The sequence below is a fragment of the Pantherophis guttatus genome, chromosome 3, assembly GCF_059756535.1.
Source record: "Pantherophis guttatus breed Tessera chromosome 3, ASM5975653v1, whole genome shotgun sequence".
NCBI lineage: Eukaryota > Metazoa > Chordata > Lepidosauria > Squamata > Colubridae > Pantherophis > Pantherophis guttatus.
In genome coordinates, this window is record NC_142065.1 from 171,504,701 (window position 1) to 171,524,891 (window position 20,191).

Sequence of the window (20,191 nt, forward strand, 5' to 3'; positions counted from 1 at the left end):
AACTCAAGATCATAGCTTGCGTATAGATTAAAAGAAAAAAAACTCTTTTTTTGGTATATAAATTAAGTAGTTTATTAGTGCATCAAACTACAAGGTTGGGTTGACATGATGCAGCTAGTTACATAAGGCAAGTTCTTCACATCTTTGAATGTTTAACAATAGTGGTTCAAAATGTCTGCTTTCAACTATTCAGTCCAAACACAAGGAACTTATTGTGCTCCTCTAGCTGTGAGCATCTCCCGGATATTATCTTCAGCTTCTTTTACACTCTGTTCCAAATATGATTTCGTTTGCTCCAGGTCCTTAATTTTTTCTTCTGCTATTTTTTGTTTTTCTAAGAGCTGATTGTGAATTACTTCTTTGGGAAGAAGGATAAACATTCGTCCTATACCTTCATACATCCTCGTTTCTTCAGCCAAAGTCATGATCTCTGTGTCTGCAAGATGTGCATGCTTTTTTGTTCTGTTCAGCTGATCTATCTGTATATCTGCCAGTTTCACCTTTTGTTGGGTTTCAACGACCTTATCTTGAAGTTCAGAAAATGCCTTTTTCAACTCAAGATCCACGGGTGCCGCCATTTTAACACAAGAAACTTGTGTTCTATTTTGCATGTTTCAATTGTACAACTGTAAAAGCCTAAAACAGTGCTACGTAGTTGTCTGTAGGATAAAATACGTAAACTTATTTCATACGTTACCAATTGCTTCTGAGGCAGAAAAACTATTGGCACTGAAGACAGAAGGTAGTAACTAATAATCCATTAATAATACAACTGAAAGGCTAGTTATGAATGTTCATGATCAGTTTTCCAAGCTTTAGTGCACTCAGAGTAGAGACCTGCTTTTGGCTTACTGACAATACAAAGTGAACATTATGAGCACAGCAATTACTATGACAACAAGAGCTGTTGTGTAACATCATTGAACATGTCTATGTTGGCTTATCAGTTAACTTTGTGGACCATGAGATCAGTAAATTTTGATCTAACTCTGTATGGGAAAATAGAAAGCTGACAAAACAAGTAAGTTAAAACTTCAGATTATTTCACAGATTTTGCACTGACAAAAAAAATCACATGGAGGATTAATTACTTACTTACCAGATTTTCTCATACTTTCTTTGTGTGATTATATTCAAAGCTGCTAAACATAATGTTGCATTGATATTTTGAAATAATTCAATCTATGCATAAAGTGATTTATAGCAACTTAAAATAATTTCATTAATATATGTATTTACCTCAAAAGGGTTACAAACTAAACTTGGAGATGTGAGTTTTTAAGATAAGCAAATGCATTATTTGTTACTGATACTTTCTGTATGCCTAAAAATTATCTCTGCTCTGTGCGGCTGTGAAAGGCTATGAGGATAAATAGAGAGGCCTATATCTAAGCAAACAGAAATTCCTGGAATTCATATATTCCTGAATAAAAATAATTAGGGTCATGGTACACAAAATATTAGGCACAAAAAGGCAATCAATTCACATTTAAGAGTGAATGTCTTTTTAATAAATTAGGAGATTCTTAATAGTTGCAGAAATCAATACTTATTGACTAAGTATATAGGACTGGCAGGGAAATCTTTACTTTTTTATAATACTAGCAGACCTCTAGTGGCTGTTAATATAAATGATTCTGCCTTCTGTAATTTTGCATTTGAAATGTAAGTTCTGCAAGAGGAGGAGAAAGGTAATACAGTATATTAATAATACACAGCAGATGTTTTTTTTATATAGTGCTAGTAAAGTCAACATTATTAATGGAATAATTTCCTAAAAATTATAATGCTACATCATCACAAAAATTACAGCTGTACAAAAGGAAGCATTTTCTTCAACTCCTTAGTGGTCGTGCATCCCAATTTTAGGAATATTTTTACAAAATAGCTACTAGTAAGTTTATTATTTATTTATTTATTAGATTTATATTGCTGCCTATTCGCATATGGCAACTCAAGGCGGCTTACAGAATATAAAAAATCACATTTAAAAAACTAAAACTCATAAAAAATCAAATAAATTAATGTAATAAGTTGTTTTGATTACAAAGTTTAAGAAATGGACATAAATTAAACCAAATGATTGAATAAAGAGGAATATGGTTTACACTGAAATATAGTTCATTCCTGAGTATCTAGAAAGTTGTAATAGATAAATCTGAGGATCCAAATAATAAAATCTTAGAATCTGAAATAAATACATGCAGAGACAGAGAGAGACAGAGAGAGAGAGACTAGTTCATGTAACAACTACCCAATAACTACATTTTTATGTACAAGTGGCAATAAATGGAAACAGTGCTGTGCCCACACAGGCTTTAATGCTATTATATCTTTTATTCACTATTTTGAACTACCTAGGCATTTACAAGCAATTTGGGACAAGGTGAAAGTCACGTATCAAAAACTGACAATTTCAAACACTGACTGGGATAGTTAGGTACACTGTTCTCTGCATCAAGCATCAGTGCAGGCCAGGGCTGGCTTATGGATCAGAGTCTGCCTTTTCCAATTAGAATGATTATCTCATTTTTTAATTTATACAAACATTGGTATATGAAACAAATTAAAATATGTTTGCCTGATTTCATTTAAATCACTTTATCTTACTATTACCAAAATATATGTTTTTGTGTTAGTTTGAAAGATATTTTTATTGTAAAGGTAGCAAAAAACAAAGAAGTCTACCATTAGATACTGACAGTAGACAATAGAATTAAAACATAAAGAAGCAACTAGTAAACATAAATTAAAACACTGTGGAAAAACTTTCTGGTTCTCCCCTTCAAACCAAGATATTTATACTACATATTGAATGTTAAAGTTTTAAGTCCTTCCATCTATTATTTTTTATTGGATTTATATTTCCTAGGAACCATATCCCAAATGTTTAAATTCACCCTGTTGTGCAATGTGTATATATATAAGACCACTTTTTCTTAACTTTGGTTAGACTTCTATTATTGATATATACCATCATTTCTGCCATTGCTGAATATTAACTCTTATTGGTCTCCCAATCTGATACTGTCAGCACAATTTCTCTTTTTTCAATGTTGTGCCAATGTTTTCTTGTAGCTCTTAACATATATCTTGCTAAATTGTGATATTTTTCATTTATGTTTTCCAGGATTGCATCCAATAAAAATATTTGTGGTTTTTGATCAAAATTTATTTTTAGGATTTACTGAATATTTTGATGCATTTCTTTCCAGTATTTTTGAAGTTTTATTATATAATCCTCACATTTTATAGAATGTTTCTTCTATGTTAAAAGCTTTCCAACATTTATTATAAATTGATTTGTCTATCTTGATAATTATTGGTGAAAATAAAACATTTTGTACAAATTTTCACTTAAATTGTAACTGTTCATTGATTTTATTGATTTCCCCCCATAGCATCCCATTATTGTACTCTGATTATTTCTTTAAAGTTTTGCATTCACTTTATCATACAATTTTTCATTTATTCCATGTCATAAATGTCCAGTAACATTTTAATAGATAATATTCAATAGATATTGAAATTTTGGTATAAAGGTTTCAAATTTTGTTTTTGTTTGTCTCAATGCCCCCTCTTCTTTTCTGAGATCACTTTTTATTCTTCTAGTAATTTGTAAATGCAACTATTCCTACCTTTGTTAACAGTTTTTATTTTATTTATTTTTATTTATATATTTATTAAATTTATTTGCCCCCATCTCACTCTGGTGACTCTGGGCTGCTTACAACATCAAAATAAAGCCATATATATATATATATATATATATATATATATATATATATATATATATATATATATATGTGTGTGTGTGTGTGTGTGTGTGTGTGTGTGTGTGTGTGTATATATATATATATATATATATATATATGTATATATATATATGTATATATATATATATATATGTATATATATATATGTATATGTATATATATATATATATATATATATATATATATATATATATATACACACACACCAATGTATATAAATACAATACAATCACAATGAATATCAGATTATAACTAAAACTAAAAGATGGGGAGGAAAGGAGCAGAATATATGGGGGGGGAGGTTATTAGTCGATCAACCATTTCCAGCATGATATTCTCCCATTAGGGCCCCAAGCCAATTGGCAGAGCCAGGTTTTCAGGCTTTTGTGAAAGGTCAGGAGGGTATTGGGCTAATCTCACCTCCGGGCATAAAATGTTCCCAAGGGTGGGAGCCACATAGTTCCTGCTATGTCTTTAGTCTGTTTCGTGAGTCTAGACACACCATGTTAGCATATGTAATTAAATTAAATTTGTTCCTAATATGCATGTAGGGTTTTTTGGGGGGTTCTTTTGAGTATTTTTGCTGAATTTAAAATGACCACAGAAACAAGAACTGTATAACTCCATTTTCTTTCATCATTTTTATATAACTTAGTTTATATAACTTAGAAATATGATTGTGGATTGCACAGATCAATGAACCATGTCACATCTGTCAGCTCTAGTCATACCTTTCAAGGCTGCATGGTATGAATGCAATATAACAGCATAAAAAAAGAAATAATTTGTCTTATTTAATCATGCTATTATAGGATTGTATCTATAATAGATTAGGCTTTGTTATCGTTCCTAGTCTGGAATCAAGTCTCTTGATCTTTGGCAATACAGCACTGAACCATTTAATAGCTCCATTATAAAGGTGTCATGTAATTGTTAGTTTATGATGAAGGCTGCTTTATGTCAGGAGGAATTGTAATCTAGACATATCAAAAGGTGACCAAATGAGTTAATATTCGTCTAATTGTTTTTTCAGACTACAGTAGCACAAGTATTTTTACCAAATAAACAATCCAAAAATAATCTTTTACAAAGGGTAGGCAGGCAAACGTGGATGGAATAGCTTGATATTTTCCCTCATAACATTCATCATGGTCTTACATTTTTCAATGTTAGGTTGAAAAATGTAGAAGCAAGACAGAATAGAATATTTATTTATTGGCCAAGTGTGTTTGGACATACAAGGAATTTATTTTCAGTGCATAACCTCTCAGTGTACATACAAATAACAAAGTAATATAATCATAAGATACCAATAGGGGAAGGTAGTGGGAAAGATGAGAAGGATAATTGTAATACAGCCCTACTACATGGGTAAATATCCTTAGACATAAGACAATGCTGTGGGAATTAGGTGTTCGGCAGAATGATGGCATGAGGGGGGAAAACTGTCTCTGTGTCCAGTTCTTTTGGAATGCAATGCCCTATAGTGGCATTGCATTGTCCAGGATGTGAGGGGTCTATAGATATTTTCTCAGCCCTCTATCTCACTGATGCAGTACATAGGTCCTCAATCAGTGATGGGCTTCAAAAATTTTCACTACCAGTTCAGTGGGCGTGGCTAGGTAGGAAGGCATGTGACTGAGTGGGTGTGGCCAACTTGACATCACTCATACCCATGACCTCTCAGTCACATGACCCCCCCTCCTAGCCACACCCACAGGAAAAGGTAGGAAAATGATTGGAAATTCCACGTATCTACCCCTGCTCTCCCTTCGCCAGGTGCCCCTGTTTCCCCTCCTTTAGCAGCCCTGGCCCTAGCCCCATTTCCTCTCCCACCACCGCGTCTTTGTTCAGGCTGCTTACCTTCTGCGGTGGCTAGTCCAGAGTCCAGAAGGCAAGCTGACTGGAGTTTTTGGCAGCCCCCATCCAGCTGCCACTGCTGGAAAGCAGCTGGCAAATATGCCTCCCAGCTGCTACCTCTTTGAGAGTTGCTTTGTGGTTGTGGCAGCTGGCTGCAGGCCACTAAAAAGTACCGGAAGTCACAGAAAAAGCTGCTGCTACTGTCACCGCCATGTTCTTCACACATGCGCATCCCATTGGACTTTAAGGCAATAGGATGTGCATGCATGAAGAACATGCAACAATGAACATGGCAGGCAGGGCGAGCGAGCGATGACTGGGGGATTGGTTCGGGGTATGGCTAGCCGGCCATCGCTACCAGTTTGGTGACCTTGGCCAAATTTCTGCCAATGGTTCACACAAACCAGTGTGAACCGGCTGAATACCACCCCTGTCCTCAGTGGAAGGCAGGCTGGTTGCAATTTCATTACTGGAGGTTTTTAAGAAAAGATTGGACAGCAATTTATCTGAAATGGTATAGGGTCTCCTGCTTGGGGTAGGGGGTTGGACAAGAAGACCTCCAAGATCCCTTCCAGCTCTATTCTGACTGAATTTTTTCTGCAGTCCTAATTATTCATTGAACTCTGTACCTGTCCTGTCTGTTCAGTTGCTGTACCAAACCAGAAAGTTATAGAAGTACAGACAGATTCAACAATTCCTCTGTAGAACTGTATCAGCAGTTCCTTGGGCAGTCTGAACTTTCTGAGTTGATGCAGTTTTACCTTTTTAATGATAGTTCTAATGTTAAGTGTTCATTTCAAATCTTGGGAGATTATAGAACCTAGAAACTTGAAGGCTGTTGAGGGGGGAAATCCTGTACTATTTCTCATGTTTGTTCAGAGACCTTTCCTGGAGGTGTGAATGTTTGAATAGAAAAAGCTCACCCATTCCCTCTTGGATAGGGAACTGTAACAAAATGAAAAGGGATTTTTATGGTTTGACATAAACAAAATAGAGTTACTATCCTTTTTTTATTAAAGTTTACTGACAGTGTTAAGCTATTTGGCCCTAGTTATATAAATATATTTTCTTAATTTTGTTTCTTTTTCTCTTCCCTTCTCTTCAAATCTGCATGCACCAAATTTAAAAGAATCAGATGAAAAGTTACATGAACAAAGTAATGTAAAGCTATTCTTTCAAAATTAAATTGTGAGAAATCTAATAAAAGAATTTGGAATGATTCCATATTCAAGGACTTACTTGCACACCCAAAGTGAGTAACATTTCCAAATATTCAACAGTAGCTTGTCTAACCCTAACAACAGTTTTCTAGTTCAGAATCTGAACTAGAACTTCAGATTGTGGTCAAATTTGTCCATGTGTTAAGAGATTAAGGAATTTAGAGAATACCTGAATGCTAGAACCAAGCAAGATGCATAAAGGAAGGTAATGTTGATTTTCTGACTCAGCTGGCATTAGATTCATATGTGTCTTTATTTATTACATAGCAAAAATGACCCCAACTGAAGGATCAAGTCAAAACAAACATCTCTCCAGTAAAAGATCATTTTTCCAGTAAATAAAATCACGAGACATAAATATAACATATTCTTATGATTTTTTATACTTTTGCCAGTATGAGTGTGTATTGATTACTATAAAAAGTAAAAAAGTGATAAGAACATGAAGCATTTCTGTTTCCTGAGTGAGAAAGAAGAAAATTTCATTTGTGAGACCTAAGTAATCGTAATAAAATTAAGAACTTGATTATGATCAGCTGGCAGTATTTTGTTGCTAAGAAGCAAAACAATTTTGAAGCAATTATTGTTATTAGAAGTTATATTCACTTGCTCATACTGGACCAGTCAGAACTCTGCACTGCATCTCCTAATTACATCATTCACCTTAATATTTTAAACTTCTGAAAACATATTACAGAATAAAGTAAAATATATACAAGTGCAATATTTTTTAGGAAAACAGAATAATCTGAAAATAAATCAAAGAATGTGCAATTAGAAAAAGTCTGTTTTTTAACTTTCTTCTTGCATATTTTATTTCTAAACAGATATAGATACTAGTAGCCATTCAAAGCACTGACAATTGGCAGTATACAAGAACTGCTCCATGTTTATTTTACTTATAGTATATTTATCCTATTTTTTCCCTCTAAGGAATTTAGCAGGGTATACTATCCTGCTTTGGGCACACAAGAATATTGGTTAGCCTGATTTCTCAGTAAAAATAAGCAGAATTTAAACACTGCCAGGAGTTTGATCCTCACCGATTTAAGGTTGACTCAGCCTTCCATCCTTCTGAGGTCAATAAAATTAGGATTGTTCGGGGCAATATACCGACTCTGTAAACCACTTAGAGAAGGCTGGAAAACCATGAAGCAGTATAGAACTCTAAATGCTTTTACTATTATCTGACGTTCCCTTCCTATTATTAAAGTAAAATTTCTCTGCCTGAGCCTAGGGCAAGGATTTTCCTACCATGGCAACCGATTAGGAATCCTGACTGTTTGGTCTGCACTCAACAGACTAATAAGCTTTTTTTTTTTCAAATATTGGGGGAAATGAATATAAAATGTATTAAGGAAAGCTACGTGAAGAAATCTTTATATTGGGAAAAGTTGCATATACAATTGGGCATAAAGCAAACAAATCGTGTTTTATATGACAATAAATGTATGGCAAGGTCCATAAAGAATCATGCAGGAATTAGAGCAAATTCATGAACGAGTATATATAAAACCAACACAGATTTGATCTATTTGTAGGACAACTGATGAGCCTAGCTCAAATGGAAATTCATATATCTTTACAAGCAATCCTTCACATTTTGTGACACAAATAATTCAAAACACTGTGTAGAATAATGTTTGATTAGCTCAGCCATCATTCTGCGGTCAGTAGGAGCCTCACAAAGAATTCACTAAAGTGCCCGGCACTGTTGTTATAATTGTATTAATAGTAAATGTAACTTAGTTTCTTCTTCTAAAGTTGATATTAATTTGTGAAAAATACATTGCATCTGAGAAAACTCAATGAGTAGCACTTTCTTTGAAGCAACTGGAGGTTATGTCAATCAATGAAGAGTGCTATGTGCCAGCTTTGCTTAAATCTTTTATAGGTTTCAAAAGTATTAATCTTCAATACAGTGGCATCACCTCCAATTTGAAGAAACCTTTTTACCTTGCCATCAGGGGAAAAAAATAGGTCAATCAATTTTCAATTCAGCACCAAAGCCATTTCACACATGCAGATACAGCATATAGCTCCATTATTTTGCTTTACTTTTTAATTTACTGACAAATTAATACATAGTTTCTGTTAGTATTGATATTGGTGCATGGTATTAAAAGTGAGAATGTCTTTTTTTCTTCACAATTATACAAGAGATGTAAGGTGGTTCCGCATATTAGTCTAGCCTTATGTCTAGGCTAAAGCTATTCATGAAGTTTGGGGAGACATGGAAAGCATAAATTGCTATTTTAACTGTTAACAACCTCAAGCTTGAAATGCTGTTTTTCTCATTTCTTTTCAAATACTCAGTGTTTAAGTATGTATATTTACTTGTTCCAACTATATCATAATACATGACATGTGCCTAATCTAAATTGAACTCTTGTGCAGAATTCAAGAATTTTTCCCTATTACAACAGGAAAGCCAGACTTAATCAGTGAATAAAAAGCTGTACGATAATGGTTTTTTGTGCTTGACCAAGCAGTTATGTTGCAATTTACTACCAAGCTGAATTATTTGTTTATGACAACTGTAATACTTTTTAATTAGGATATGATTAATTCCTTATCATAAGCAACAAGCATTATCCTTTAGTTTAAACTGACAATTATATAAAATGTGTTATAAGAGTCATCCAATGGTTTTCTTCATTGGCATTATTTTTTTTTTTAAAGGTGCAGGATCCAAAAATATCCCTTTTCACTTTATCTGAAATTCAAAGAAAAGAAACTTCTACGTGAATTTTCTTTTGAAATCTAGCTGCTTCTGCCCTCCTCCCATTCTTTAAATTCAAGTGTCATACCACTGTCTTCTAAAGGTATTTAAAAGGTCAGTGATGTTCCATATGAAGCAGGCAGAATGTCAACCAAATGAAGGAACAAGAATTCTTGCATTCCAAGAAAAAAACTGGGAATAAAAAAAAATATTTCAAGTATATAAATTCTGTTGTCAACCTCCTCAAGAAAATATTAATTATCTTTCAATGTTATGAACTATGCTCAAAATGTTCAAAGAGTAGATTTAGCAAATTTCAATTTAAAAACAAAATAATAGAAATTTTGTTTTCAGGTAAGCAATGCACTTAGCTGTACTTATAAGAAACACATGTGCTATACTCCATTCCATAAGGAATAAGCACAGGAAAAGAATTCCAGTCACTAGGATAGAAGGCTTATTGTCATGTACCATTCACTTGCATCCGACCCTTGGCCACTCTATAGATCAGCACACTCCATAACCCTCTATCTCTCACCACCTCCTTCAGATCTGTCATGGTCTACCTGGTGTCATCCTTTATAGTGTCCAGCCAGAGGGTACTAGGGCAGCCCTTTCTCCTTTTTCCATTGATTACTCCCAGCATGATTGATTTTTCAAGTGTGTCAGTTCTCATGACATGACAAAAGTATGACAGCTTCTGTTTGGCGATCTTGACTCCAAGTGATATTTTTGGTGAGGTTTGGTCTAGGATTTCTTTGTTATTTTTGCAATCCATGGGATGTGTAAGTCACCACCAACCCCACAGTTCAAAGGCATCCATCCTTCTCCTATCTGCTCCAAAGGTGCTTTTTCAAAAGGCAACTGGACTTCCTTTGTTTTTCCTTGAAGACGTTTAACTTCTGATCCAAGAAACTTCTTTAGTTCTGACTTCCTTTGTTCCTTTGGGACAATCATGACCTGAATGACTGAGAATCTCCATAGACATCCTCTTGTCTGCCTTTTTCAGAGTCCAAATTTCACAGCCATAAGTAGCAATTGGAAAAATTATTGCATTAACTAATCTGCATTTGGTTTTGAGGCTGATATCTTTAATATTCCAGATCTTATGGCAGACATTGCAATTCTTCCAAGTGCTATACATCTTTTGATCTTAGGGCTGCAGTCACCACTTTGGTTGATTGTAGAGCCCAGGAAGATGAATTGAGCTGGTAAAGTAATTCAGTTTTGTTCAGGCTGATAGGCCAAACAGCTAACAGTTTCTGAGAATTTGTTTAGCATCAACTGAGGATCACTGTCCTTGTGTGCCAGGAGCACTTGGGCATTAGCAAAGAGGATTTCTTGAATGACTGTAAGGGATGCTTTGTGCATTCAAGAGGCAAGGGTCAAAGAGAGAGTTGTTCAGTCACTACCTGATGTACACTCCCTTCTTCAGACCCTGGACAGCATGAAACAATATGTAAGAAAAAAACAGATTGAGAGGGACTGGGACTAGCACACAGCCCTTTATTACACCATTGGAAATGGCAAATACAGCTAATGTAAAGTACCTGTCGTGTCATTGCATCATGGAATAGATGAATCAACTTCAAAAATTTCCTTGGGCACCCATAATATCTCAGAATGATCCAGAGAGCCTCTCTGCTTACAGTGTCAAATGCCTTTCTCATGATAATGAAGACAAAGAGGCTTGTTCTACTTGAAGCACTTCTCCTGGACTTGCCTCATGGCAGATATCATGTTGCTGTACTCCTTTCTGGCTGAAAACCACACTGTGCCTCTGGAGATTTCTTTCTGAGGCAATGACAAGCCTGCTTAGGAGAATATGGGCAAAGATCTTGCCTGTGATGGATGACAAGGAGTTATCTCAGCAGTTTCTGGAGTTTAAATTGCTTCTCTTATTTTTATAGAAAGCCACTATAAGAAGTATATCCTCTGTGGACCAAATGTCTTCCAAGTCATTTTGGAATGCCTGCAAGGTATTTGGGTTTAGTGTTTTGCAGATCTCAGCAGGAAAGCTATCCTGGCCTGTTGCTTTATTAGAGGTCATCTACATGAGATCATTTTCTTGATCCATCAGTAGAAGAAGGAAGGTCTAGGACAGGGGTGTCAAACTGGTGGCTCATGGGCTGGACCCATCATGCAGAGGCCACACCCACCCCAGCTCTGCAAATGGGAAAAACATCACAAAACATCACATGATGGAAATGTGACGCTGCAAGTTTGACACCCGTGGTCTAAGACATTCAAGACTGGCAGCTGAGGAATCTGCTGCAAGATACCATGATCAAATCTGGATGGCCTATTGAGTAAGTTGAAAAAGTGTTCAGCCCAGTGGTTTTTCAGTCCTCCTTGGTCTTTGATCAGTCTCAACCTATATCAGGCCCAAGCCCAGAGATGAGACAGTGAGATCCAGTTGAGTTCAAAATTGTATTTACTTGCACCTAATGGACAGAATCTTGCCAAACTAAAGCTATAAGTTTCTAACCTACTAGATGTATCCTGAGATATTTTAAGGTGTGATTACCCTGGATCTCTTCCCTCCTCCCCCATCCATCTTGGGACTGCACATTCTCTTAATCTGGGTCTCTTTCTGAAAAGGCTCTGAGTTGCAAAAACATTCCTTTGCTGCTGCTGCAGATGCACATTCCATCCCATCCCATCAAGTGAAACAAGAGGGTGCATCCTGATTTAGAAGGACCATACACTTTATGGCACTGAAGAACTCTCTGGTGGCATATGTGTCTGCATAGCATTTCACCTGCTCAGCCTCCTTGTGCCACCATTTGTTCTGTATTTCTCACAGTTTTATCTATACTTTAAATTACTGATATTCAAACTTTTCTTTCTTTGATGTGATTATTCTGCCAGTCTGCCAAGGTCTTGTTCTTGGCCTGTTGGCCTGCTGAAATGGTTTTGTGGTTTTCATCAAGCCAGTCTTTATACACCCATATTTTCAGTCCAAGTACAGTCTGTCCGATACCTTCTTTACACTGTATCCACTTTTTAAAATGGGTTCTTACAAGTGATAACTTGCTGGAGAGGGTAAGTACATCTTGGAAGTGTAGGACTTGATCTGTTTCTTGTAGATTGCTGATATGGATTGGCTTTCTGACAGTTCTTGGTTGCTTATGATGTAAAGGGGCTATGTGAAGTTTGAGGAATGAACAGACCAGACTATCTAGTACTCATCATCTCGCATGATATAAATGATGGCGATGTCTTTAAGATCATGCTGATGTACTATGACATAGACAGGTAGGTCCCAATGTTTGATCTAGGATGCATGTAGGTAGTTTATATTTGTTTGCAAATATGACCATAGTGTTAGTGATGCAGAGGTAATGCTTCACAAAGTATATTAGTATCTTAGAAGCATTAAAGCAATTATGTCCTTTTTAAGACTTTCACAGTGGCTTCAAAGTCTATCCAATTTACATGACATGTCTCTGCATACAGAGATAATATTTCTGTTAGGGTCAGATGGTTTTTGTTTAAAATGGTTTGAACAGTCCTATAAAATAGTTCATCACATTCAGGAATCAACAACTGCCTGCTAATAATCAGAAATAAAGAGCCTGTTTGATGTGATGGTTAAGGCTTCAGCCCAGAAACTGGGAGATTCTGAGTTCTAGCCCTGCCTTAGGCACACAGCCAGCTGAGTGACCTTGAGCTAGCCTCTTTCTCTCAGTCCCAGGAAGGAGGTAAAAGCAAATCACTTCTGAGAAATCCTGCCCAAAAAACTGCAGGGACTTGTCCAGGCAGTGTCTGAGAATTAGACACAATTGAATAGAAGAAAAACAAAAACAGAAATCAATAAAGAAAAAACTCATCTTCATCTATTAAACATTAAAATATCTTACCATCTTGCTGACTTTGAAGATTTTGTGGACTTTGAATTCTTTCTTCAAGATTTGAACTGAGATCAGAATTCACAGCAGACATTCTGGTAGAATCACTCAAATCAAATTCATCACTTTCTATGGAACTTTCATCCTGAAAATATAACATTCCATATCACAGCCTATTTAAAATATCAAGGTAATTTTCAAACGTGTTTGTACTGAATTGGATTATGCCAGGTAATAACAAATCTAGCAAGAAATGCATATAAAGAGTCAGAACACTTAAGATTGTAAGCATCTATGTAACGAATAATTAACTGGCTGATTTCCCCCTGGAACCCTATATTCACACACACATATGCTATGTATAAATGGATTCATAATTAATGATTAAATGGAACAGAGATAGAAGGTTGCACAAAACAGCTGTAATTTCTACAAACAGGTGACCATAATATTTCTACCTCTTAAAAATGCAGAATGAAATGGTGTAAGATAACAGTATCTTTGCTACAAATCCTAGCAAAGAAAAAGAAAATATAAAGGATTTGTATAAACTCCATCAAATTGTAATAGATGCTATGGTAAGACATCAGATAAAGAATAGCAAAATACTTTGGAGTTATGAAGGATAGGGAAAAAATAATTTTGGGGCAATTGAAGCAGAGGAATAAATTTTGGATAAGTAATGAATCAGAACATATTATCATTGTTTCAATACTAGCTCTTGTTATTGAAAAGCATTAATGTATAAGCCGAATTTTGTTTTCCACCCAACATATATGCAAGCCTGATGAATTAATTCTTATAAATAAACATTTAGTATAAATTCAGCATGCATTTTTTAAATTATGAAGCATTACATTACATATAAAATGTATTTACATTTTCTAGGGCCTCCCTGTCAATCTATTCTTCACAGTATACAATATATCCATGAAATGAACTCTTTCCTGATGAAAGGGTAGAGATTCGTTTTCTATCATACTTACGGTAATCTAGTGTGAAAATTAGTTTACTAGTCTGCCGGGGAAAGTATTCATCAGAAAAAACAATACTGTTTTCCAGAATAAAAGTAGTTTGATATAAGTCTTTTTCCCTCAGCACAGTTAACATCATGCAAGAGGCAAAGAAAACTAGCCTGCTGGCCCTAGTGTTATTTCTTCACCACTATATGTTCACACCAAGATCTAAATAAGGAAAAATCTTCCATGTAGGATGTACATTTTCTCCTATCCGGATTTCTACCCACAATGTGGAGATAACCCACCTCCTCTACGCTATGCAGTATCTGAATAAAACTATAACAAGGTTATATAGTATATACCTAAATAGATAACTAAAATAAACAAATTTAATAAATGAAACAAACTGAATAAATAAACTGACTACTTATTCCTAGGATCCCCAATTCAGAGGAAGAATTAGCTTTCAGAGCTTTTATTTTCATGGAAAGAATAAATGTAGTCAAAAGTAATAAGTATTACACAGGAAGCAGCTATAATTAATTGTCAGGTAGCATTGTTTTAAATGATTGCTTTGTAACAGATTGTCTACCATATAAGTTATTTTATGAGTAGATAATGACTTCTTTACAAAGTAGTTTATTTTGCAAGAGCATTCACATATACTCAAAAATCTAGATCTGCTAACAATCCCAAAAAAAGTAGAGAATTTCTGATTTAAACTATAGTAAATGGATTCATTGTAAGACATGAAATAGCCTAAATTGCTCTTTAAAAAAAAAAAAAATTTACAAAGCACCAACCGTAACTATATGTAACTGTATATGTAATATACAGAAATTCCACTACTGAAAGTTTGAACTAGATGCCAATTGTTTTCTAGGCTTATTTAACAGGAGGTTCAAAAAGTCAAGATTGTGGACATGACTGCAGATCAACCCGCCCCACCCTCTTTAAACATGCAATGCGCATAAAAAAGGTGAAACTTGAAAGTATCACAGACCATCTTGGGTTTTTTTTAATGAACCTAATCCTTTGCATGTATATCCTTAGGGCAGGGGTGGGCAACTGTGGCCCTTTTACAACCTGTGGATTTCAACTCCCAGAATTCCAGAGCCAGCTTGGCTGTCTCAGGAATTCTGAGAGTTGAAGTCCACAGGTCATAAAGGGGCCATATTTGCCCACCCCTGCCTTAGGTGATAGTGGAAGGCATGAAACCTAGGCTTTATTTCCTGAAATACTATATATAATCACTACTACAGGCTATGCAGCAGCTCTTTGTCTCTAAGACAATTGGCTTCATTTATGCTCCATAGTCCCAAGATAGCAGACAACTGGGAAAAATAGGGCAGAGCAATGCTCTGCAGTTATGCCTTCTTTAGACAGTGGATGCTGTTATGAATTGTACTTTCTGAAAGGAAATTGTAAGTGAAGTAGTTGAATAGATATTTTTTAAAAAACTTTTTATACAAAGAGGCAGCTCCCTATGGCTGCAAACTTGGAATGTATTAGTAAAACCTACATGGTAAACTGCTTTGGGTTTCTTTTCATTTCTGGTTGTTGCAACACAATTATAACAGGTAAGCTGGTATTTTCTTATAACAATGCTGCTTCTGAGAAAGTAACAAGTCTAGTGTTCTGCCCCAGCTACGGACCCGAAAGAACACAGCACACACAGGTCTGTACAAAACTTAAATTTACTAAAATAACTCAGTCTTTTCCAAACAAAGGCTGTTAATAAACTTTCTTAACAGCCTATAAAAAACCAAGGATAAAGTAATCACAATCTTACTAAGGTTGGCAGAAAGCCCAGAAGCAATTTGCAGAGAATCCAGACGCGAAGGAGAATGAACTAAAGTTGTTCCCTACAATTTGCTTCAGTTGGCGTTCCTCCTTAAATAGGCTAAGGGAGTGGCCAATTAGCCCCAAGCCTTACTCTCAAGGAGACCTCCTCCTGAGGGGCCACTCCTGCCTTTTGGTCACTCTGCGCACCCGTGCATCAAGAAGAGGCTCCTCCTCTTTGTCCTCTTCACTTAAAGGAGCTTCTGGAGGTTCTGAAGGCCCTGGCTGAATCCCTGCCTCTGGCACCACATCTTCTCCAGCCTCCTCATTGTCTGACTCGAGTGCCAGCTGCACAGGCTGCTGGCACAACACCATACCAGTCTCCTCGCTGTTAGAATCAGCTACAATCCGCACAGGCCGCTGACGGGCCACAACATCTAGTTCCAGCACTGTGGCTCTTTCCCGAATCACCCAAGGTCACTCCATATATTACAATTTAAAATCATGTATTGACTAGGAATGTGTCATGATTCCCCCTGCTCACTTATTAGTTCAAATAATTCCAAAGGAATAGTAATTGATTAGAAGCAAGGAGAGACTCTAGTCTACTCTCATCCTCAAAAGCCAACTAGATGATTTTGGAGTAGGTGCCCCTTTCAGCTCAACCTATCTCACGGGGTTATTGTTGTAGGGGGGGGAAATAGGAAGAGGGAACACTGTATGCTGCTTTGAGCTCCTGAGGGAAAGGTGGAATGCAGATGTAATAAATCAATAAAAATGAATTGGAAAAAAACCCAGAAAGAATGCATATCTAACAAGGCTAATTTGACTGATGATCGACTAGGCTTCTAATTGGAAGTAATCCTTTTCTTTTCAAAAAAATAGTCAATTAAAAATAATTTAACCTAATGAAAAATAATGGAAATGTTTTATAGCTCCCGTGTTTATGGTACTAATTTTATGACTAAGACTAGGTCACAACCCCTTAGTTACATTGTTCCTCATTGTTGTCATGTTACATATTCAGATTGATCATCCTATCTTCCAGGATCATATACATTCATAATAGGTAAGGAGAGTAATGCATCATAATCACAGGTGAAATCCAGCCGGTTCTCACCAATTTGCCCGAACTGTTAGTAAATTGCTTAGGCTGTTCGGAGAACCGGTTAAAAATAAAGTGCAAGAGAGCTTTTCTCCCTCCCTCCCCCCCCTCTCTCTCCCTTCAGTTAATAGCTCCACTTAACAGTTGCAGCTGGAATGCAGCCAATACACGCTGAATCAAGTCAATAAGCAACAGAAACTGACAGGATTAGGGCAGGGAAACCCATCAATCACCCATCTAGGGATGGGATTAACCTCTTCCCTTCAGGAAGAAGGACAAGATTACAAACATTTTCATTATAAGTATTAAGTAACACTTCTGTGATCAGCTGATACTCCCTGGAGTTTCCAAGACCTTGCAGTGTTGGCTACTTCTTTTTTCTTTCTCGGGGAAAAGATACAGGAGGGGACAATGATGCAGCTTGATCATACAGGCCGTGAATTTAATGCATGTGTGGTCCAGTCAGCTGTATTGCTTCTGCTGTGAAGACCCAATTTAGAACATAGAGAACATAGAATAATAGAGTTGGAAGGGTTAATGGCTTTTGGCAGCACGTCCAGGCTTTCAATTAGCCTGAGCAGCTGCTCTTAGTTTTCCTCTCAGCTGCTGCATTTGCTTTGGGGTTGACTTTTTTTTAAAAAAGGGGAATGGCGGTTTTAAGTTTTTTGCATTGTTTTAGTGGTTCCTGGCACTGTCCTTTTGGGGTGTACTTCCCTCACTCTTTTTGAAAGCCTCTTGTGATGGCAAGTTATTCCATTGGTTGATTGGTGTCACCCTTAGGAAATTTCTCCTTAGTCCTCTCCTTAGTTCTCTCTTTGGTTAGTTTCCAGCCATTGTTTCTTGTTGTGCCTTTTGGTGCTTTGGAAAATAGATTGACTCCCTCATTTTTGTAGGAGCCCTCAAATTTCCTGACAGAACAATTAATCAGTGGAACAACTTGCCTCCAGAAGTTGTAAATGTTCCAACACTGGAAGTTTTTAAAAAGAGATTAGATAATCATTTGTCTGAAGTGGTGTAGGGTTTCCTGACTAAACAGGGGATTGGACTAGAAGACCTCCAAGGTCCTTTCCAATTCTGTTATTCTTTTCTATTCTAAATATTGGAATAGTGCTATTTTATTGTGTATAAGGAGAAATTTCCTAAGGGTGAGACCAATAAAGTTGGCCATGCCCACCCAGTCACATGATCCATTTCCCACAGAAAACACCAGGAGCCACAAAACCTGGGTAGGAGTGACTGTGGGAGGTCATGTGACTGGGTGGGAGTGACATTGAGTTGGCCATGCCTAGCCACTCACATGACTACCCAGCCATACCCAACCACTCACATGACCACCAAGCCATAACCACAGAACCAGTAGCAAAAAAAATTGAATTTCACCACTGATCATAATGTGTTAAGCTTGGATACTTCTGCAAGATAGAGTATCAAAACCTGACACCCTGAGATAATGATCATGGCCCCAGAATCTTGGCAGTAATTGCCAGTTTTCACATGCCCAGCTGTAAGCCAGGCAGTTGTTATTCAGAGTCATTATTTTTTAAAAAATTACTATAGAATGTACATTTGTAGAAAATAGTCAGATGTTCATGGGGACAATTGCAGGCAGCAATAAAATACCACAGTTATAGTCCCAGTAATATACAGAGTAGACACAGCAGAGCAGTTTATTATAGCACACTTTTCAGACCTGTAGCTGTAGTTTGCTTTTCTGATTCTGTCTACTCAGACAGATAATCCCTGCTCAATAGGGTTGACTGTATTCAATAGTTCTTACTCTCAGAAAATGGGAATAGGTTAACAATTTAAGCCTCTCAGCAAGAGAGATTTTCATGATGCATCATGAAAATATTTTTACTATGATCAGAAAAAATGGCATAGTATAAAGTGATTTGATACTTGTAATCATACAACCTTTTGTGTTCCATCTGAGTAGTAACATGGAATCACCTTGTTAACTTTTTCAGGGGTTAGCCAAAATTGGCTTGGTGCTGCCATCTGATGTCTACATTAAGGAAAGCTTATTGTAAACGTGCAAATGTTACAAAAATGTGTTCAAAAATGTATGTGCATATATTTATATGTTACAGAATCACATGTGCATAATAAGAAAACTGTTGTGAAAATAAATACTTTGTTACTTTTGAAGATTAGTGTGGATATAGATAGAAAGAATTTGACCGAATACAAGATCTTCCAAATTTGATCACATTGGCTATGTTGGGCAAAAGGTACCTTCTTCCCAATTTTTTTTTCTCATATAAATCTAAATTCTTGGAGATATACTATTACTATAACAATTAACAGCAACCTTTTAAGAGAAGTGTAGAGGATCAACAGATCAAATAATATGATGTTCTTTTCCCCTTCCTCATTTTATTGATGGTTGTGTCTGGTGGATGAGTTAGAATTAGGTAGAGAGAGAACCAATTAGCATATTCTTTTCACTTTATTTTATACTTTTAGAGTAGAAGCAGATTATTAATTAAATCAAGCTTTCTGATTTCTCCTTCAGACTGTTTTCTTTTCAAATTGTGAATGTTTTTTTTAAAAAAAAATAAAATATCTTAGGTTGGGTAAAACTGAAAATTGGGTTCAGGACAGGGGTGAAATACTCCCGGATCGGACCGGATCGCCTGATCCTGTAGCGATTTTTCCCTGTTGTTCGGCAATCCAGTAGTGATCGCCGCCCGGGTGTCATTACTTCCTGGTTTTAACCTTCTGTGTTTTTTTTTTACCTTCTGTACACACGCAGAAGGTTTTGTGCATGCACAGAAGGTGTGCGCGCACATGTGACACATGCGCGGCACGTGCGCTTCCGAACCAGTAAGGAAGGTAAATAGTTTTCACCCCTGGTTCAGGAGGCTTTGTTATGAATCTCTCTATTCTTAATCTGTAGGCAATGATTGGTCTCAG

The 20,191-nt window shown here is 36.2% G+C and overlaps 1 protein-coding gene and 1 pseudogene across 4 annotated transcripts in view; both read right to left on the bottom strand.

Annotated features, from left to right (window-relative positions):
- The window catches only part of NOL4 (nucleolar protein 4), a 135,977-nt gene that overhangs the window by 54,453 nt on the left and 61,333 nt on the right, over positions 1-20,191 (bottom strand). For all 4 annotated transcript variants that reach the window (XM_034429707.3, XM_034429706.3, XM_034429708.2 and 1 more), the window contains exon 5: positions 13,442-13,574. In XM_034429707.3, coding sequence (XP_034285598.1) covers positions 13,442-13,574 — 133 coding nt within the window. The remainder of the gene's footprint in view (positions 1-13,441; positions 13,575-20,191) is intronic.
- On the bottom strand, positions 46-866 carry LOC117672756 (prefoldin subunit 1 pseudogene; annotated as a pseudogene).